Here is a 23,443-nt window from a genome sequence, read left to right on the forward strand (position 1 = left end):
TGGAGCATAAACTGGGTAATTGCTGTAGTTTTTGGTCCTATGAGTGTGTGGCTGAATGCCTTGGCCAGACAGTGGTGGGATGTAGATGAAGCTGATTACATGAGAAGGACCTATTGTTTGGGTTTATGGAATGGGGGCCAGTGTCAGGATCAGGAATGGTGCAGAAACATTGTATAAGCCACTGCAGGAAAAGAACTTGCATTAAGTCAGTTGCCCCTATCTGGACCTAGGTGTTCAAATTGTTGGGTGCCTTGGTTTCCAGCTACTGCTGATAAGCCAAATGTTCAGTATTTGTTCACCAAGACTGCATTCATCTAAAAAGTTATGATGAATGAACATGAAGACTAAGCATGTATTACTCAGACTTACCTGGGCATCAGCCCTGTCAGAAATATATATCTGTCATCTAAGTTTCTGGTCTTGCAGCAGGCACAACACCAAAGCCAGGGAGGAGAGTGTCTGTTGGTGTTGTATAAAACCCTCACAGTGGCAAGTAAACCTGCCCTGAAGATGGCTGGTGTGATGTTGATAAGGAACTGCAAGCTAGCTTAGTGCTGGCATTAGAGTTCCCAGGCCTTCTTTTTTTGGATTACTCAAACCTCAATATCTTGGGGACGTAATCTTATAAATTCATGTTCTTGATGCAAGTAATTGCAGCCATAACATAGATAGGCAGGCATAAACTTAATTCATAGCTTATGAGACATGACCTTGGAGTGGAGAACACTGACATCTATCCTTCAACATGGTCCTTCAACAGATCACTTCCTTGTCAGATGATATATCATGGTGACTTGGACCTTCATGTGAAAGGGGATCTTTAAAATGGTCTTCATAGGCCTTTAATAGATATATAGGGATTCCAGATAGACCCTAGGATGGAGGGCATCCTGAGAGTGAACAGTTTCATCTCATACTTGGATGATCTCTAGAACCGAATGTAGTGGATGAGACTTCTCTTCCGAGGTCTTTCCCCAATTACCAATTCCAAGTGGCTCCTTGATTTACTAAGTAGTTGAGAGAAATGAAGCAAATAAAAAGACACTTAGAATGTTAATGTCTGTAAATTACTAGTGACCAAGCACTGTAGGAGTTCACATTTAAGTCTACAGAATGGTAATAAGAGCTCAAAGCAAGAATAGTTCTGTGCATTTATTGCATCTGCCCTATTCAGAATTATTAGGATCCTTCTAGGAAAAGAGCAGGAAGTACAAAGTCCATTTAAGCACACTGGGTAAATTTGCAGTTTTCTAGGCAGATAAAGCCACTTGTGTGCCCTCTGATTAGATACCAGTTTGGAAGAACCCACTGAGATGGGTAAACTAAGACCTTGTAGCACCATTTTTTCTTTTGAGGGTTCTGGATAAGATTCTTTCTGTAATTTGAACCTCGAGTTTTACAGTATAAGCTGAATTCATGTTCGTGAAAAATTACTTAGTCAAAGTGAATCCTGATGAACAAGATGGACCAATTGCCTGCTCAGAATATATGCCCAGCTTTGTAACTACATCATGATATCAATCATTATCATATCATTACAACATTGATGATTTTGTCTATTGTCAAGCTTTCTAAACAGCTTACAATAGACAGTAATTCAATCATGGATATTAGTGCAAAGTATATATATGTTAGTTTGATAAGAACTACAGTATTTGTTCATATATGATAAGACAACTAAACAAACAGCTTGCTTTCACATACAGGTAGTGTTTGACTTACACAGTTCATTTAGTGACCATTCAAAGTTACAACAGCCCTGAAAAATGTGACTTATGACCGTTTTTCACAGTTACGACCTTTCAGCATCCCCATGATTATGTGATCAAAACCCAGATGCTTGACAACTGGTGTATGTATGTATGTATGTATGTATGTATGTATATATAACCATTGCTGTGTCCCAAGGTCATGTGATCACCTTTTGTGACCTTCTGACAAGCAAAGTCAATGGGTAATCTAGATTCACTTAACAACCGGGTTAGTAACTTACCAACTGCAGTGATTCATTTAACAAAGATGGCAAGAAAGATTGTACAATGGGGTAAAAGTTACTTAACAAATTCTCACTTAACAACAGAAATTGTGGGCTCAGTTGTAGTCGTAAGTCGAGGACCACATGTATTGTGTAAAATTATTCAATAAAAATGAATAAGAAAAAAACTTGCTTCCACATAAAATCCAAAGTTTGGAACTTATATGGATATATTCATACAATTTTCTTGCCAACAGCACAAAACTACATTGCCATTGCCATTTTCAAAGTTTTTTTTAAAAAAACCACTAGCCTTCAGAGTAGAACTTTCCAAGAACGTGTATCTCCTGTCCAAGTATTAAAAGGCAACCTTTTTAAATTTCCTTAAAATTAGCTAAGTGCTGCCACCTAGTGACCATTCATATATCTATGTATTATTGAGACATCTCTCTGTTTTCCTATCTTCCCTCAAATCATAGGTAATTTGGTGGCTGTGGAAAGGAGAAGCTACTTTTGCCAGTGATTTCAGCAAATGGTCTGTCCCTTTTAGGCAGCAATCTAAGGACATTTCAGGGCAAGATCAATTTGAGTGTATTCTTTTCAACAACTATTTTTGCTGTGTACCTTTCTATTAACTGAACCAAACTGATCACATCTCCCTTTTTATTACTAGGCTGCACAATACAATTTCCCCTGAATCCATATTTTAATATTTTTAAAGTTAATTTATCAAGTGCACTCGGTACTTTTTCTCTTCTTCTTTCTTTCATATGCTACTAACAGGGACTTAAATTTAGAGAGAAGTATCTTAAAATGAAGCAATACTGTCCCCTGCTGTTCAGGTTTAACTTTGCAAGCTATTGTTACAACATAATGCTTTGAGCCTTTAAGCTGTTTTTTTCCTTCTCATCTGTAAGGGCACAGATAGGGATGCACTACGTGAAATTACTAATAATAATAGCTCTGCCTCAGAGATGCCAATTTTTATCTGTAAGTAGTAATTAGTAGATTAATTTTTATGAACTTTGCACTCTACATAAGAGAGACTTGTAAGACTAACACTTTTTGGTTTGGCTCATTGTAAGTTTTTTCTTTCAAAAATTGTACATTTCAAAGTGCTGTTTTTGTTCTATAAAGCTATTTCTGTCTTGGATACCTATAGGCCTGCTCAGTGCTTTTCTTGTAAAAAAAAAAAAAAAAGGTGCCGGAACTCACACACTTCATACAACCCACCTTGCCTACCCTACAAGGTTCCATCCAAAAAAGGTGCCAGAACTCCGTTCTGGGTGTTCTATGAGAAAAAAAGCCCTGGGTCTGCTTGTTCCAACTGGAATAAGCCTGATCTATTAAGTCATATTCTGGAGAAATCCTTCTTGGTGCCTTATTTTCAGGCGGCTGAGGTCAAAAGGAGCTGCTTCTTGGTAGCTGCCTGGTTCTCTGTAACAGTCTCTTTATTAAGATAAAGCTGACACCTCCCCCCCCCCCTGCATTTGAAAGATGTTGAAGACAGAACTACTTAGAGGTTTTGCAGGCAGAACTAACCACCAGTGAAGATGATGTGCTGAGTGTTGATGAACCAACTCTTTTGAGATGTTTAACCATTTAAATCTATTTAAAATCATTGTGAGGGATAAGATTAAATAATAAAAATGTCCAAAAGAGAACTTTACAAAGAGGCAGAGGAATTAAACCTAAATAAAGAAACCGAGTGGAATCGCCTTTTAGTAATAAGGAAGAAGAAAACCTTTTGAGAGATACTAAAAAATTATGAGTTTGGATTTTAACTCAGTGGCATATACAATTAAGCAACTTAAACAAGAGATGAAGGGATAATGTGGCAAGTGAACTATCAAGATATATGAAAGAGCTTGGAAACATTAATAAACAACTTATAGAAGTGCTTTATCAAATACCAGAGATTGCACAGACTTCTAGCAAAACATATGCCAATGGCATGAAAAATGAGCTTGATATTGTAAAAGTTCAAAAAGATATTACAGACATTAAAAAAGATTTAGCAGATGTCTAGGACCAGAAGAGAAGAAGTGAGAGTTAAAGGCATCAGAGAGAATGTAGAAAAGACTTATTTAATTGGATATCTTATCTCCAAGATTAATAACTTCTTGCCAGATATATAGCTTTCAGGCAAAGATGTAGAATTCTAGGCTCATCTGAATATAAAAGCCAAGAAATGCAATCACAAGATTTGTAAATACTTTGGATGAAAAACAAAGTTGTTCAAAGAGGTTGTGAGCTACAGTAGATAAAACAAACTAGGAAAGATATTGTTTTTCAAGGTATTAATTAATTCATTTATAAGACTTATAAGAATACCCATCTTAAGAGAAACATTTCTGAGCAGCTCACAGCAGGGATGCAAAACCAAAACTCCATAAAAACAATTAAAAATAACTGGCACTACAATGAAGCCAAAACCACCACTTCCGGGCTCTGTGCAAACTCTATTAAAATATCTGAAGGGAAGAACTAGCTGTTTAGGCCTTCTGAAAGATTTAGGTGGTAGGGATCTACTGGATCTCAAGAGGAAGGGTATTCCGCAGGGCAGGGGGATGTTATGGAAAAGGCACATCTCCCGGGTATCAAGAGATGACAACCTTTAAGACAAGGGACCTTGAACATGCCTATTGTACCTGATTTGGTGGGATGGCAGACACCCATAGGGAGAGATGGTCCTGAGATTATCAAGTCTTGTTCCAATAGGACTTAAAAGGTAATAATCAGCACCTTGAATTACATTGTGAAATAAATGTGGGAGGCAGTGCAGTTTGCAAAACAGAGGGTATAACCTGGGTGGAGGGTAGAGTATAGAGTGCACAGAAGTAGTCCAGTGGGGAATGACCAAAAAAATCAAGGCATATATGACCATGAGCAAAGCCTCCCAACATTTGATGCACAAGTCCCCCTAGCCACTTGTTCCTCAAATAGGAGCTGTGAGGACACCCACATTGTGCAACAGTTCTGTTGGAAACATGGTACCCCATCTAGAGTCAAAGATGACACTTCACCATACTGAGCATTCAAAATGCAAAGCCATTCCAACTTGCCATACTTGAGACAGATTTAGTTCTTCCTTATCCAGATCCACATAGCCTTTGTGCACTGAATCAGATCTACAGCAGCATCACCTGACTGGAATCGGTGAGCAAGAATTCATTCACTCTTGCCCAAATTTTACATATCTTTATGAATGAATTGGAAAAGGTAAAATAAAAAAATAATTGAATTAGAAAGGAGTAAAGTAGGCAAGTAAAGAAGTTGTCTGGTAATTGCTAATATGTGTCAGATCCTTGAATTGTTTCATTACATTGCAAAGCATCAATACCCCAATGGCCAGCTCATAGAGGAAGTTCTTATCTCACCATAAGTAACATGTAAGAAGGAGATTTAAAAGAAGGCTCAAGATTCAGATGGATCTCAACAGACTTCAACACAGGTCCTATCTAACAAAATGAAATTCAACGGAGAGAAAAGTAAGGATTTACACTTAGGCAAGAAAAATCAAATGTACAGGTACAGATTAGGTGAAACTTGGCTCAACAGCAGTAACTGTGAGAGGGAACTTGGAGTCATAATGTACAATCACTTAAATATGAGCTAGCAGTATGTGGCAACAGCCAAAAATCCAACACAATCCTACGTTGCATTAAGAGAAAGATAAAAACAAGATCACATTAGTATCACTTTATACAACCTTAGTAAGATCACACTCAGAATACTGTATCCAGTTTTGGTCACTGTATTATAAAAAAGATGTAGAGACTCTGGAAAGAGTGCATAAAAGAGCAGCCTAGATGATTGGAGGGCTGTAGGTTAAAACATATAAAGAATGGACTTGGGTTTGTCTAGTCTAGTGAAAAGGATAGGGGTGACATGACAGCAGTGTTCCAAAATCTGAGGGGCTGCCACAAAGAAGAGGGGTTCAACCTATTTTCCTAAGTACCTGAAGTCAATACAAGAAACAATGGATGGAAACTAATCAAGGAGAGAAGCAACCTGGAATTAAGGAAACACTTCCTAACAGGGAGAACAATTAACCAATGGAATGGCTTGCCTTCTGAAGTTGTGGGTGCTCCATCACTGGAGGTTTTAGAGAAGATACTAGACAGCCGTTTGACTAGAATGGTACAGGGTGTCCTGCTTGAACAGGGGTTGGGCTGGAAGACCCCCAAAATCCCTTCGAACTCTTATTCAGTTCCCTATTGCCAGCCTTACAAGATAGGTCAAGCCAAGAAACAAATGCTATTTATGGCTAAAACTACTTTTATTAATATTAGCTGTAATAATATGTGCTTCTCCTGCTCTCTTTTATTTATGTGAATTCAGGAGGTATTTGAGACTTTTTGATGTTTATCCTCTTATCTTCCTTCTCCCCGTCAAAGTCATCCTCTGTATTCTCAACAGTCATACAGAGCATTACCTGGTGAAATCATTACCACAAGACATGATTATGGACATTGATGTGGATGGGGAATTCTTGGAGGACAGGTATAGCAAAGGCCCTTGCTCCTGGAGACTCACTGTTACTTTACAGTTAGGTGCCAAATGACTTTTCTTGCAATTACGAGAGGGTAACAATAGCAGGAGCCTCATCTTTGGCCTGCAAGTATGTGGGAGGCATCTGGTTGACTTTTGTGAGTGTCAGTCCTTCTGGGTAATTGAGACAAGAAACCAATACCATGAGTAGTAATACTACCTTTATTGTAAGGTTACAGTAATAGAATCATGCTAATGTTAAAGCATCTCCCCCCCCCCCGCCTTACTTTCCAGGGAACTAGGGAGGGTCCCTCTAAGGTGCTTTCCATACTCCATTCCTTCTGTGGACTGAAATGTATCTTATCTAACTCTTACCCTGGCTTTTCCTCCTCCTGTCTCCAAAGGGTATTCCCACAGATCATTGCAGTGATCAACAAAATATTGGAAGAAGATAAGCCCAAGCTTGTCCTGCATGGCTGTTCCTATATGCAGATAGAATAACTATGGCAATGGAAGCATATATTTATCTGTAAAACACCCAGAGGCATGCAAGCATGATGAGTAGAATAGAAATTTGATAAATAAATAAGAAATAAATTTCAGAGTCACAGTTGTCAACCAAACATCCTTGCCACCCTGTGCTTTTGAATTATTGCATTTCATGCGTTATGCTCCTTCACATATTGCCGGGGGGGGGGAATTCAAGCTTGTCAGTGTGGATCTTTAAAAAGATACTGTCTTGTTTATGCATCTCTTAAATTTGAGCAATTTATCCCATCATCCACCATTGTCCCAAGAGATCGCTGTCTTAAACTTTCCCAGTAGATGATGTCTCTGTTAGTTACTGTTAATTGAACTCTAAATCTGAAAGCTTCTTGGGGTATAAGGAAATAAAACTATTGCTCTCTCTTTTGCTAATAGCTGGGGCCAACACTTGCAAAACTTCAAAGGGGTTGTGAATCAAAGCTTTTCATCAGTGGGGCAGCTCATCTGAGTTCTAATCTTTCATGCTTTCTAATGCAATAACATCAAAGGAACCCAAAGAGAATTGCAGCAGCTCCAAAGCAATGTTGCACACACTCACAATAAAACAGTTAACAACCATTCCACAATTAAAAGAAGAAAACAATTATTTACACAAGGTAGAGTTTAATAATCATCATTATTGCCCCCTCCCCCTTACAAAAAAAATCAGATTGTACAGTTCAAAAGTAATATCCAGTGCTCAAGGGACCGCTGGAAGAAAATGAAAAAGAATTAGGAAGTGTCTTATGTATAAGTCTTCAAAGCCAAAGCAACCAATTTATGTTTCATTCTTACTTACTGAAATGTCGTTTGCATATTTTATTATTCTTATCATCTTGCTTGTTACAACCCATCCAAGGAATTTTCAAAGAACATTAAGTCCTACAAATAAATAAACTGTGAATGATGAGCAAGATACAAAATGGCAACAATTAATATCAAAAAGCTGACTTGTACGGTTTCATTACACCAAAGACTTTTATTGTGCTTATTATTATTTTTATTAGACAGCTGTTCTTCTGTGTGGTGCCTCTGGGCAAAGACAATTTTGTGCTAGAAGAAATTGGAGAGCCTTAAGCATCAGGAGGATATTATTTCTACTCTTGTATGAATAAAGTAAGGGGAATAACAACTAATTGGTAGTTTTCTTTAAAAAGTTATATCACAGCTCTTGGATTGCAGAAAGGAAAGCAGAGGTAGAATATCACTTGTCCAGACAGCCTTCCTTGCTGATAAGATTTTCCGGCAGGGTTTTAAAAATGCCATGTAATACATTTCTATCAATATTACACATCTGATATAATGGGGCTACAGCTCCCATAATTAATCTGCTTGCCCACCCATTGATTTTGATAGGACACAGAACAATAATTCCAAAATAGGAACAAAGGGATATACATTCCATTATAAGTCTATTGTATTTAGCAGAACATTCATAAGCCTTGGTAGTAGCACACATGATTATCTAGATATACCTTTAAAAGCTATTAAGTGATATGTAGCTTATTTGGAGAATGCATCAAAATATTATAAAGTAATCAAAAGAGAAGACTTGACTTTGTGAAAGAAGGGTAAACATACTTACTAGGAGAAAACAAGCACCGATCATCACAGCTTTGATTTTTACATCAAGGTCCACAGGAATCTGAATGCCAAAGTTGGCTGTATTAGTAAATATGTTATTGACAAATCCAGACCAATACTTAGAAATTTTGCCAATAGTTGACATATCATTTACAGTTTTTACCTGCCGGGAAGCAAAACAGCATAGAAATTATTTGGAAAGCTTCACCTGTGTATTCCTAAAATATTTTATAACATAATTTCTCTAACTGTGATGAGTTCTTCTAACACATTGTTGATTAACAAAGTAATAAAGTGATATTTACTGAGGATTTTCTCTCCATTTGGCCAAGGATATTCTTAGCATGCTAAGTGTTAGCATAAGTGAAGCTGAAGGTCAATAAAGTAGAATTCAGAGCAGATGAGGAGTGTTGTCCTTGTGGAACTAAGAGTTTTCCCTATGGTTTTGTGATTTGATATTAGCAGCAGATTATGGTACATCAGATGGGAGGTCAACTATTTAAAATAAATAAATAAATGTTGGAATGGTCAATCTGTGTTTCCAGGCTGGATATTATTTCCAGCCTGGGAACACAGATTGACCATCCCAACATATTGTCTGTGTTCTCTGGAACCTTTTGGGTTGTGTTACCAAAGTTTATTTCCTTGTCATTTGGAAACAGTCCAGAAATAATGTATATGCCTCAAACAGAAGTAACTTAATTTAAAATGAAAAACAAAACAAATATCTCAAATCCCAGGAAAACCAAAAAAATCACGGTCCTGCCTACACATACATTATATAGGGTTGCCTCTGATCCTGCAGACCTTAAGACTTGGTTCTTTCTCCAAGTCTTTAGGTCCAGGTGACTGGAGTCTTGAATGTTGTATTGCAGTACATTTCAGTCTAGCTGACATTTTTTGTCTTTAGCTGGTGTTTAAAGCATTATGTGCCTTTTGTATTTGTAACTGACTTTTCTAGTTATCCAGAGTCACTTTTGTTATTTGTGTTATCAATAAATAAATGCATAGCATGGACCCACTTTTCCTCATCATCCTAGTCCCTGTAGTTCTTGCTGCTTAAAACCATTAAGTGTGAACTCAGCTATCACCCCTCTTTTAAGTGATGGACAAGTGAGGGCAAGAATATTTCAAGTGATGGATACCTGGTGTGCCTGAGAATGCCATTTTCTGAGAAAAGCCTTTTTCAACTATGGCACTTCTGCAAATAATATTCAAAGAATCTCTTTCTATCCCATTAGCAACATTGATATGATATATAGCAATTGCATTAAGAAAACCACCGATGGACCAAATTTTTCTGAATTTAGAATTATTTAAAACATTTATACCAATGGCCGGCTTGTAAAAGTTAGTTGCAATCATTGATTTTACATTCACTGAATAAGTACTTTCACTCTTCTATTCTGTATATTGGCAGTGTTAGTGTAGGTCCCCCATACTCTAATATTATATTAGTGTGTGAGTCTCTCTCTCTCTCTCTCTCTCTCTCTCTCTCTCTCTCTCTCTCTCTCTCTCTCTCTCTGTGTGTGTGTGTGTGTGTGTGTGAGAGAGAGAGAGAGAGAGAGAGAGAGAGAGACTAGCTTCACTTTATTCACTTTTTCAAAAGTAGTATATCATATCTCTCAACTGCTCTGTAAATAATGAAACTATTGTTGATAATATATTGGTATAAATCACATTCTGTGGAGAATGGATATTGCCTTTACAGGCTTTCATACATATGCCTATCTTCTAGGAGCTAGGAGAGCTAGAAGAAGACAAGGAATATAAGAGTGACTTGCATAGAATTATTAATTGAAATGTATTTATAGACTGCAAATCAGGATTTTTCTGAAACCAACATCCTCTAGACGAGGTAGATACTGCAACTCCTTCAATTTCCTGTCAGTTTGGCCATACATGAACATTCCAGATTACAAAAGGCTAATCCATTTCACTCCCTCAAACTTCTGCCTGATATTTCTAATGCAAATTCTTATTACTAAAAACTTAAGTAATGTTGCCAAAAGACCTCAAAATCAACATCTCCAAAGCAACCGCATGTGATGTAAGGACCTGTGATCTTCAACACATCTTCATTATTCCCATTCCTGATTGTAAATATTGGTAGCAAGGGGTCCCATTTCTGCACAATGTAGCCAATTGTGGTTCCAGGAGGTGATTGAACTTCTAACTAGTAGGCAATCAAAAATACGATTAACAGCATATGGATACACCTGATGCATACATTCATTTTTCATTTGTTTTGTTTTTTAAATGGTACAGGTATAAAATGGGCATTCCCACCAAGCTTTGCATTCAGCCCTTAAGTGCTTCTAAAATTTGGGGCTGAATAATTATGTTTGGCTGCTTATTAAGCTTATTAACTTAACAATTAGCAAATCTCCTGAGGTTTTACAATGAAAACATAAAACTATAGTTAGAACTGAAGAAATTAATATCACAATTAAAATACAATAATGTATGACTGAAGATGAAATTCAATAAACATACATATTGTACTAATTAAGAACTTTGCTAATTGATGTAATTTAGGTTAATTACATTATTTTTCCTAGTTCCAACCACCTTTGTTCTATCTCTTCTCAGTTTCTGGAAGAAGAAACTCCAGGAACAAGTGGGGACCTTTGCCATAAAAATTCTCTTATTTTAAGGTATAATCTATTGATAATTAATCAAAGAATACGTGTTCATTCCATTAATATGAAATATCTGGAATTTTCTTATTACATTACAAGCTTATTAGTCAATGTATATTCACTCACACATCTACATATATAGTTATATTTTCAGCTGCTCTCCTTATATCATAAGTTCTTTCAAGACAGGGATGCTGGGCAAGGGAATATGATTTTATTCTATAAAGTTGATGCTATATAAATGCTATTATTATTGCTGATTGTAATTATCATCACATCACTCCTTAGTGGGATAGACTCACATGTGGACTGCTGGGCACAAAAATTATGGAAGAAATAAAACTGGGAAAGAATATCTCTAGAGATAGGAAGGCTTGCAAGACATTTATGAGTTTTGTTTTGTTTTTTATCCCAGCCCTCTAAAAATCTTACTGGGTTGAACTGAATTGTTTTGAATTGAGTTTTCAATAGAGTGTACTTCCAAATTCAAAACCACTTCCTCATCAAAGTATGTTATAAATTCAAATTAATTCAGTTACTCTATAGTTAAACTATTCTTAAACACTACAAACCTGTTGAAGATAGCATGGAAACCAGCAGCTACTACATCTTAATGGTCTGTTCACAGTGATCACCTCTTGACCACTATTGTCTGTGATTCTTATGGTGAAAGACCGTAATGGTGCACAGAAATTCCGATCAAAGAAACCATTTTCTTCCACAGCAAAATAAACTCTTTGCCCCATGTGATTTTTTATCTCATATTTACTGCAGGTTTCAGTTCCGAGTATAACTGTAGTCAAAGGGATAGACATTTTGAACAATGCTATATTTACATTTAGAGCTGAACCAAATCTAAAATGTCTCAACTACCAAATAGTCTACATATAATGAGGTTATACTATTAGCTCTGGATGCATTCCGTTGGCACAAATACCATTCCAGTTGTGTGCCATAGTTGATGTTCCTTATATAACAGACTGCAGCACAAGGATTATATTAACATCAGATGGAACTCTGTAGTCTAATATGTTATATCACTAAATATCACATGGGGTATAACTCCTTGAGATTTACATGAACTGTTTCATTCAAGGAATGTACCAGCATATTACATTTTTTCAAGATGACTTGGTCTTAGTGAGAGAAAAGTATATAGCTAGATCTGTAAGAAAACAATGTGACAAAACCAACCACTTGCTTAAAACTTAACAAATGCAAAAGTTATATAAACTAGAAACAGACAAATTTGGCTATCTTCCATTTGTTGCAAGAATTCAGATTTGAAATACCTTGAAGAAGTTCGACTTGCTGGTGAATAATGATCTGATCCAACTGTTCAAAATTGAAGAGATAGCTTGAGAACAGTGAAAATCTGAGAACGGTTAAAGAAATTCATGCTTATCAACTATAATAATAATAATAATAATAATAATAATAAGAAGAAGAAGAAGAAGAAGAAGAAGAAGAAGTTGGAAGGGACCTTGGAGGTCATCTAGTCCAACCCCTGCTCAGGCAGGAAACCCTATACCATTTCAGACAAGTGCCTCTTCTTAGAAACTTCCAGTGTTGGAGCATTCACCATTTCTGGAGACAGGTTGTTCCACTGGTTAATTGTTCTAATTGTCAGGAAGTTTCTCCTTAGTTCTAGGTTGCTTCTCTCTTTGGTTAGTTTCCATTCGTTGCTTCTTGTCCTGCCTTTAGGTGCTTTGGAAAATAGCTTGACTTCCTCCTCTTTGTGGCAGCCCCTGAGATATTGGAACACTGCTATGATGTCCCCCCTCATCCTTCTCTTCATTAAACTAGACATACCCAATTCCATCAGCCTTCATTAATAAATCAAATGTACAGAATAATAGAAATTCAATAATGTGGACTACTTGATATAAAAGTAAGCCAAATCTGCATAGGGAGAATTTATTTAAAAAATATGTTGAAAATATTTAAAGCATTGTTTATGTAAGAATTTGGCTCATATAAGATGTGAAGAAAACCCAGGAATGGAACACCTAAAATTAAATAGGGTGAAAAACTATAATGTCCTTCTATTGCCGCATTACTACTAGCTGGTGGTAGTGAGCATGACTCTTGAGTCCCTAGCTATTCTGATGAAGGCTCTAATAAAGATCATCTGGATGAAAAAAATAACAGAAGAGCTAGGTCTGTTTATTATACTTCTGATAATTCCCAGTGGAAACAATATTACACCAAGAAAACGTTCTTGGAGAAAAACTAAGAATATGCTGCACTGATGATTTACACATTAATTTTCTTTCATTTAAATTGGAAATCTAGAAAAATATTGCATCGCACAATAATTTAAGTTACTGAAATGATTTGTGGACCTCTAAAATAGGTGATCATTCATAAGTAACACATTTTTTACAGGGATGTGATGTTTAGTGGGAGAAGGGAGAAACTTATTATTCAGACCCAGAAACTTAATCAGACAGAAGAGAGACACCTCTCACAACACTGCCAGTGTCACTTTTGACATCGAACAAGTTTATTCCCTTCTTTCAAGATATGGAAAAATCCAAGTCCAACCCTCATTATTTAATGATAGAGAGTTTTGGAATCTGCTATGCTGTTATTACTGAACAGGATTTCTAGCAACACTTTTCATGGAGTATTTGAAAGTGTTTGATCAAATTTGATAGCGCTAGGCACAGAGCCTTAGATCAAACTGCAGTGATGGTGTGACAGACATTCTAAGGTTTCATAATTTGAATCTGATTTCACCAGTTAGGTCCAGCAGTAAATCAAAAGTTGTGCTTTGTAGAAAACTTCAAAACCAGCTTCTTTCATTCTATAATCTGAGCCTGGGGCAGAATATTAGATGGGTTAGACCAATTTTTTTGCAGAAGGTATATCATAACAAAATCATAAAGAAAGTTCCTTAAATCTTTGCTCCTCTATTATGAACTTTGCAATAAGAAAGAACATAGAAATAGTTATGTTGCTTCATCAGAAAAAAAGATCTCCAAAATCAACAACTGGTATTGGCAAACTTCAGTCTTGCAAGATTCCCTTCACTATTTACAAGAACATTTGCCCAATCAGTGAACTAATATTGGACCCTTTCTTTTGACAATTGTTACATCACAGATTCCTTGACATTTTGATGTATTTTCTTCTTGACCTGTTGTTTATACTCATTGGGTGTGTTGTTTTAGTTTTCTTTAATCATCTTAATAAATTAGCTACCAAAAATTGCTTGATTTGTTTGACAACATTGACATTGTTCCTACTTTTTTTTCCAGACTAGAAAACTATCACTTGAATTATAATCTCAATGGCTAGATATTTTTTTCTCTTGATCTATTGGCTTTTTAATTACACTATGGCTTCTTCAAAAATCCACAACTGACTGGATTCACAGATCATGATATGTCATAAAGCAATGTTTACAAATTCACATTGGTTGACTTTATTCAATTTGTTAAACTAGAAGCAAATAAATCATAGTGGTATAGTGATTAAGGCACCAGGCTAGAAACTGCGGGGTGGGGGGGACTGTGACTTCTAATTCTATTTTAGGCATAAAAGCTGACTAGGTAACTTTCACTCAGTCTGAGACCTAGGAAGAAGGCAGTGGCAAACCACTTCAGAAAAACCTTGCAGGAAAACAGCAGGGGAGTCAATCATGATGTGAAGATGCACACACACAGAGATACACACATGCACAAAATTAAGTAGCAAGTTAACTAGCCTTCATTCTTATTGTCACATTTTATTTCTTTATAAGCAGAAACTTTGTTTCCAAAGTTTTAATAATTCAGTTTTAATAATTGAATCTTCCGGGACTGCAGAATTACAGGCAGATTCCCAATATTTATTAAATGTTGCTATATTCAGCGAGCATTTGCCTCGCTTGAAGAAGACCCGAGGAAAGGGAAAATACTTTGGAGAACATAAAACATCTCTGCAATTTGAAAAATACAGAAAACAATAAAAGGACCCTTGAATCTAACTTGTTCCCTAAGAACTACAGAAATATCCATGCAATTTTCTTGGCAGCAATGGGAAAATTGTTTGCTATTGCCTTCTTCCATGAAGTTTTATTGACTTTCCAGTCTAGAGTACAGCTTTGGGGATTTCTAGTAGTTTCCCATCCAACCTTTGCCAGATGCTGCCATGAAAAATTTTCTGAAAAATATTATTCCTATTCTACTCTTTTTCCTCATTACTGAACTTTTGCAGCAAAGTCAAAAGCAGCAGTGGAATATAGGGGCTTATTTGCAGATCATATTTTATAGGCCATCTGCAAAATTCATGAAAGAAACAGGCACTACCAGACATTCATTCTAGTCCACTAGTGAAATGCTTATTGGACATATTGTTTAAATCAATGGCTTTCAAACCTGGCAACATTAAGTGTTGTAGACTTCAACTTCCAGAATTCCCCAGCCAATATGTTTTCCAATCTCTTGGCTCATGTATATAACCCCTCGTCTATCATTTCTACTGACATGTAAAATAACTTTTCTTTGCAATTTAACCATTTCTGATCTCTCTCAATTTTTCCTCGCATCCCCATTTATTAGCATGCAGCCATCCTGCTACGATTCATGGAGGTATTGAAAAGCAGGCTTGTTGCCATGGTAACCATGCAGCTTTTAAATCCATTCATTTATATTGCAAAAATAAAAACATAAGACATTTGCACTAATGTGAACATCAGCATAGATCAGGGGAAGAAAAGACTAAATCAGAAACTTTTTTGATTGGATTTTAACCTAATGATTGTAAGGGTTTTGGAAATGGAAATGCCAGTAAGCTGGAAGAGCTATGATGATTACACTGTAAAAGTTTCACCTGGACAGGTTATCAATTCTTAATCCTTCAGTCATTAAATAATAGAAAGACAGACACCATAGTTGATCTACACAATCTTTTGGGAAGTTTACTGGCAGATATTGATTGGACTCATTCGTAAACCACTATTTACAAGATTCAGTTACCTCACCTATTTTCATTAAATTGAGCCAAATAGAAAAACATTTTTTAAAAAACCCTTGGCAGTGCATTCATAAAGGTTAGAGTTAGCAGTTTTCAAGATGAAGAGCAAGAAACGTTTTCTGTATTAGGACCACCCTTTCTACGCTGCAGACAGATACAAAACTATAAACACACAACCAAATGAATAAATAGAAATAAACCCTCCCTTATATTTAAAGTATATATTTCAGCAACAATATGTTTCTTCTAATTATTGCTGTAGACCAGCGGTCGCCAACCTTTCTGGCTCCACAGACAGGTGGTGGCTATAGTAGTGGAAGAGGCAGGAATTGTTTCATGTGTGCAATCTAATGCCCTGCATGTGAAAATGGAACTTTGTGCACTTGCATGACACGGTTCCCAATAGGCAGTGGATTGGTACTGGTCTGTGGATTGGGGGGAACACCTGTTGGGAACACCTGTTGTAGACAACATAGCAATTTTTGTATATACAAATCAGAGGAATAAGTATAGCAGCAAATCTGGACATTAATTTTAGCATTGTACTATAGGCAGAAAAATTCATAAGGCATAACAAATATTTTTGTTAAGATGAAATAATTTTTTAAACAGGAGCTCATAATGCATCTAATATAACTTTATAGTTATTATTTGGAATGGGAACAGGACCTGTCTTAAGTATTCCAAACCAGGTGGAAAACCAGATGGAAGCTGGGTTTGTTTCCAGATTATGGTTGTTTCTGAAGGCTTTGATTGCTCAGACATCTGCAGAGAACCTGGAAGAAGATCTTGCGTGGTTGTATTAACTGGGCCTAGAGCATTTGCATGAAACAGAATGTTTATGTTAGGAATGAAATAGATTGCCATTTTAAGAATTATATATATACCATTGAATGTAAAAACCACATAGCCTGATCGTATATAGTTGTTCTATGAGGGTCTTGAGCCAAGGGACTAAGAGTTGGAGCCACAAAAGTGTGCAGAAAAATAGGAATTTTCAACATTTGTTTCCTCAGAGTTAATCCACACAATATTGATATAAATATTTATTATTAAGATAAGCCTACCTACAAATGTAAATTCTAAGAAATACAATTCCTATACTGTTCTGACAGGTTTATTTATTCATTCACATTTCATATTTCTTAACCACCCATCTCCCTCACGGGCTTATTGAAGGATGGCATGAACATATTTTATATAAATTCTGTAGAAAGAGAATTTGTAAGATTAATAAATAGGACTGCCTAGGCTCTAGCATGTAACACAATGAACTCTCAAAGTTTTTTTTTTTTTCCCCTAGCACTTTCCTGTCTGGCCCTTTTTTTGTAGCTGCAGGAACAAAAGAAGGCAATGTAAGACATCCTGAACTTCAAGTTCTTAGCAGGATGCACATTCCCTCTTACATTCCAAAGCAATTCATATATGTTATTTTTCATTCTCACTATATTTCAATGGTCTGTTTACAGAACACATCACAGCCATGAAACTAATCAGTTATTAACTATTTACATCAGTGGTTCTCAACCTGTGGGTCGGGACCCCATTTGGGGTCGAATGACCATTTCACGGGGGTCGCCAAACCACGTTGTCCGCCATTTTTTTCCCTTTTCCCTAGCTGACCTACTCCCTCTTATTGGTGGCCACACCCACTTGGGGGTCACCACAACATGGGGAACTGTATTATGGGGTCACGGCATTAGAAAGATTGAGAACCACTGATTTACATCACTGTCAACATATCATGACATTATTGGCTCTCATCTGTTACATCAACATGATCAGTAATAAAACATGAAGGGACCTGTTGTCCACTCTCTAAAGGACCACATATCGAACAGACATATAGAAATCTGTACCTTATACTAGTCAGCATCCTACATACTGACTAAAAGTATCTAAAGCAGCAAAGTCTCCAAGTTTTTGTTTCTTCCTTCTGATCTCTTATCTACATGATTATATACTGAGGACTCATATTTTACCTTCTTTTTCCAGCTCATATTCTGGTTACCATTCAAACTTTTCCTGAATTAAAAATAAAAAGAGGTCAGGCACCTCATTTGAAGAAACCTACATGATGCTTTTTTTCATTCTGGACTGAAAAGTTAAATCCATCTTTCTTGCAGTTATAGACCATGATGAATTTACAGTCCTTTATTTTAATGTGTGCATTGGTCCTTCATCCTATAATTATATTGGGGTCTTAATTATTATTGCAGCCACAGCTTTCCTTCAAGGCTTAAGACCATAGGAAGGAAAAATAATCCCTTTGAATTTCTCTTTAAATATGCATAACTGGATTGTAAATATTTCATTGGTTCTTCTGCATCATGTTACCTCACCAGGTTGTGCTGTTGCCAAAACCTGTGTTACATGAACTAGTGTGAGTTTTTATTGGTTAAAAGTTCAAACAAAGTGGAGTCTTTCCTTTCAGTTAGACTTAAATTAACTCCAGAAAATCAATAATCCGGTATACTGGAAATATTATTGGAAAAATGAGGACATTTTGAATCATGATTTGTGTTGTTTTCTCAATCTGCAGATCTTATTTCTCTTTCTTTCTAGTTACTTAAAATATATTAAACTGCAAATAGTAATTTAATCAAAATTTAAAAAATTGATATACAATTCATATTCCTTTGGTATGTGATAGCTGCTTGGAGTGTAATGATTTTGGTAACACAGTTGAAATATTATATAGAGCAATTTCTGTTTTAACACATAAACTGGAATATTCACTCTGCAGAATGTTTTATAATAGCTACTTGGATTTTTCTTTTCTTCACAGGGTTGACCATATTCTTTCCATTTCACAAATAGTACCTTTCTGAGAAAACTAGAAAGTGCCAAGAGGAACGTATTTTGATTTCTTGGAATAAGCAACAAAAATCATGCAGCTTGAAGACTGCATTAATGAAGCATTTCATCTATGATTCTTCCATGATGGGAAGAGAGTAGAGTGAACTTGTTAGTATTTCTAGAGAATTCCTCTACCAAGATTTCACACATGCTATTTAAAGAGACAAGCTGCAAGGTGTAGGAGAGAAATTTGACTTCATTTTTAAAGTGTAACATTCTTTTTTTAAAAAAAGCGGGGGGGGGGGGGGAGAGGAGATTTGAAAGGCTTTTCAGCCAGACTGCAATTTTCACCTTTAATGAGAAGTTAGCTGTCTCAGAGTAAAGGGAAGACATGGCATGAACTACCCTTCAGTTTGATTGCACTCAATTGTCCTTCAGAAGCTTGTTAGCAGGAATTTTCTCAAGCATGTTTCAGAATGATCAGGAGTTGCTGATGTGAGATTTCTCAGGTGAAGTGTGTTTGAAGGATGCAAACCTTTTTAATGGAAGGCTGACATTTCTAAGTTTTCTTGTTGAATAAATAGCACAGATACATACCTGCAGACTAGAGCAGGCAGTGGAGCATAATCAATATCAAATACCTATGAAAACATATTCAGATTCAAATTTATATAATATACTTGACATTCTATTCCACCTCTATTCAGAGCAGAAATTAAAATGGATTTTCACCTTTCCATTTAATCATATTGCTATATGAATATTATTTCTTTTTATACTTTATATATCAGCACTTACCTTGAGAAGCCATGAAGCTGCCTGGATCACTTCTTCAAAGTGAGCAGGGTTAAAGGGAAAAAAAAAACACGTGTTACCTGATTGCAACAGGGCACAAGGGGAATGGAAAAAGCACAGAATGCAGAAAGTTCAGATATTGTCTGTCTACTTCAAGTCAGGTTGCAAAAGAGTAGCATGGAAACACAGCACCTTTCTTATATTACTGATTCCTGCATTTTGCTGTATGAGCAACAGGGGGAGATAATGCCTGGAACAGAGAAAAAGAATTCTACATCTGTGTGAATAATGAAAAGAAAGAGGATATATAAACAATCATATTTAACAAACTAGCTATTGTATTAATGGCTGTGGGATTAAATTTCACCTGCATATCGTATCCAGTATTCTGCTTTTACATTATCTGCTATCTACATCGATATTAAGATGCATGAATTAAAGAAAGGTGATGTCACAATGTTTTCTATGGGAACAGAAAAAAACATCCATGTATGATGGAGGTTTTATCCTCTTGTTAGTCAGCTTTTATCAAGGGAGATTGTTCCTTGGCAGAAGAAAATCATATCCAGGAAACAATGCTGTTTGTCTTGCAATGGAAATTGAATTCAGATATGGAGATATTTCTTCAGAATCTAGAGACTAAATTATAAAACTAGTGGTCATCCTAAAAGCATTAGGAAAAAAATAACCTTGAATTGCCAGCTTATATTTCTAACACATAATCAAGTTGCCATGGTGATTGTGTCCACGTCTGACTCACACAGCCATGATTCACAACTATTAAGTGACCACAAAAAGGGCAATAGAAGAAAAAGCTGTCATGCAAATCTCAGCAGATTGAAAATCATTGTTACCTAACATTGATAGTTATCATACATGCTCAAGCTCATTTTATGATCTTTTTAGTTTTTGCTCAAGATAATTACATCTAAATTGTATTTCCATGGCTCATGGCAGAACTACAATTTAAACCTTTTGCCCCCATACGTTCAGAGAAATAGCCCGTGGCTTGAGATTCATTTTATATACTGAAAAATTCAGGACATACAGTAATTTTAATTTATAGAATTTGTTGGTACAAGATTCCACTCAAGATTGATGGATACCTTACTTATGCCATACATTAGTATATGAAGACAGTTCAAAACATTTCCATGCAATATTTGTTGACTATGTATTTTAATGATTAATGACAAATTAGACATTTTTACAGAACACAAGTATATTAGTAGGTACCATTAAAAGAAAGCCCTGATCAATATTTTAACTTTTTAAGAATTGGTTCCATAAATTTTAAAATTTAATTCTATGGTGTAAATAGATGGAAAATGATTTTATAGTTATAATTCTAACCCCAGAAGAATATCCTCTGGCATAATCTGAGCTATACATATAAGGCTGGAGTATATATAGTTTCTGACCTTGCATATAGAAATAGGAGAGGAGACAACAAGGCTTTAACACAGTATGTACAAACAAATCAAAAGGTCCTGTTTTTTTTACATATTTATTATGTAAAAGCCTTTATTTTCTATAAAGATGTCTAATATATTTTTCCCTTGAAAATCTGGTTCCCCTTCCCCTTTCTTTTTATCTGGACTCCTCCCAATCTTTAATCTGAGACTCCCTTCTTTTTTTAGCCTTACTCCAACAATTTGGACAGATTTTAAAAGGAGTAGCAATATTTTATCCCCCAAATAAAAGGAATGGATTAGGCACTCTCTGTGTATGTGACAGCCAGCCCCTGTCCCTTCTGAATAGATGGACTCTACATCTGCCTTATCTGACATGCTACCTGGCTGTTTGTCATTTTGCTTTATTTCTTCCTCTCTTATTGTTCCTCTCCTTCCCTCCCCTTATGATTAATAAAAGAAGAATTCCGAAAAAGAGTCCCAATGAAGACCACTTACCAGAGGCAAAAACAAGAAAGGTCTCACCATCATGTGTATCAGCTGCCAGGAACTAGAATTATGTTCCAGATCAGGCTGTTTTTGACATCAAGAAGCCTAACATTTGAAGCCCCAGAAGGGATTGGAGTGGACTAGCTGAATCCACAATCTAATTCTCAGTTGTAAGGCATATGTTTAAAACAGTTTGACAGATGGTTTAAATTTCTTCCTGATTAAATGATTTGGAAAAGGAAACTAAATTTAATAATAAAAACATGGAATAAAACAAAGAAACATGAATAATTCTCGATTTTGAAAAACTCAAAGATCTGTTAAAGTTGGAATGCTCCAACCTAACATTAGATTCATCTCCTCTGACAAACAATGTTTGGTGAGGGAATTATATAGAAAAGAAGAATGAGGCTAGAGTTAGTATAAGGTTTGGTCTGAGACTTTAAAGTACATATAATAGGAAAAGAGAAAAGTTCAATGCTGTTTTTATTTCAAAAGAGGATGTCTTTTAAAAAAACAAAACCAGGCTAAAAATACATGTTTGGATTAAACCCAAGAACTAGATTCTTCCCATATTTTTAAACATTTAATTAAGTCTTTAAAAGGTCAGCTTGGAAATAAAGGATCAATTTGAAACAATTATCTATATATTTTTAACAATTTGTACACTGCCTTTCCAAAGAAACTTTTCCAGATTAGTGAAGAGCAGAGAATCCATTTGCTTTTGCTGAGTGTAGTGAAACATATGTAAACTATTCACTATAACTCTGATAAAATGGCATATTAAATGAGAGGTTATATATGAATTTGTGCAAGCTGCATCTAAGGGTCCAGTTCAAAAACTGACCTTTTTGTATTACACTTAATATAAGTTAGGGAATATTGGTTCCTCAGTAAGCTTTGTTCCTAAGCCTCTCAGCTATGAAAATCATTCAGCAAAGACAGAATAGGTTCTTATTATGGGATTTGCAGCTGAAACATGTTTTCCTAATGGAGTGATTTACAATTTGAGGTGTCAAAATGATTGTTATCATGGGCAGCTGATGCTCATTTGATTGTTTCAAGCATACTGTAGGTTCTTTTTTTTCCTTTTTCAGGAAAGATAATGTAAAAATAAAGGCCAGAATAGGAATTGTAGGGGGTGGTAGTAACAATATGTTTATTCTCCCCCCCAAAAAAAGTGATTTCTCTTTTTATTCTCACCTTATTCCAATGGTAGGTTTGCTTTTAACAAATAATCGGGAAGAGACAAGAAAATTGCTTTGGCTTGCACCGCTTTGGAGGGTCTCTGTGTGCAGTAAAAGAAGCTGCTAGTCTACAAAACCAAGTGTTACAAATTGAAGTAACAAATCTGTTTGCAACATAAAAAGGCCCTTCTTCAGAAGAAAAGACCAAACATTATGATCAAAAAGGAGAAAAGTTGTGTGATGGGGGAAGAGAATCATAGCAAAAAGAAAGCCAATTATGCTTGCGAAGTCATATCATACATTTTCAATAACACACTTTTCTCCAAAATAATACTTACAAAAATAATGCTACCTCTTTATGTTTTCAGAACATGTTTACAAGGTAGAGGATGGAAGAAGATTATCTCCTCGACAATGGCTTCCCTGGCTGAGCTAGATTTCTAAAAACGTTTGGTATTCCCAAAAAGCACCATTGTGAAGGAGGATATATAAAGCAATAATACACTGTCACTCACTTCAGCCATATTCCTTTCTTCTTCACTAAACATACAAGGAACCTCATGGCAAAACTCAGTGGAA

At 35.9% G+C, this 23,443-nt stretch overlaps 1 protein-coding gene across 2 annotated transcripts; it reads right to left on the minus strand.

Annotated features, from left to right (window-relative positions):
* Positions 1-7,278: 7,278 nt before the first annotated feature.
* PLSCR5 (phospholipid scramblase family member 5) lies at positions 7,279-21,792 on the minus strand. 2 transcript variants are annotated; one of them, XM_039364868.1, is made up of 10 exons: positions 21,687-21,792; positions 19,780-19,808; positions 18,165-18,207; positions 16,852-16,994; positions 12,513-12,555; positions 11,793-12,013; positions 10,593-10,754; positions 8,580-8,741; positions 7,794-7,876; positions 7,279-7,705 (listed from the first exon to the last, which is right to left on the minus strand). In XM_039364868.1, exons 4-9 carry the CDS (start codon positions 16,945-16,947, stop codon positions 7,838-7,840), a joined length of 723 nt encoding a protein of 240 aa, XP_039220802.1. In that variant the 5' UTR covers positions 16,948-16,994; positions 18,165-18,207; positions 19,780-19,808; positions 21,687-21,792; the 3' UTR covers positions 7,279-7,705; positions 7,794-7,837. The 2 variants fall into 2 exon arrangements, with proteins under 2 accessions (XP_039220802.1, XP_039220801.1); XM_039364867.1 differs by having other exon boundaries at positions 19,780-19,811; positions 21,687-21,767.
* Positions 21,793-23,443: the final 1,651 nt, after the last annotated feature.

The sequence above is a fragment of the Crotalus tigris genome, unplaced genomic scaffold (assembly GCF_016545835.1).
Source record: "Crotalus tigris isolate CLP2741 ecotype Arizona unplaced genomic scaffold, ASM1654583v1 scf7180000019894.434026, whole genome shotgun sequence".
Classification (NCBI taxonomy): Eukaryota; Metazoa; Chordata; class Lepidosauria; order Squamata; family Viperidae; genus Crotalus; species Crotalus tigris.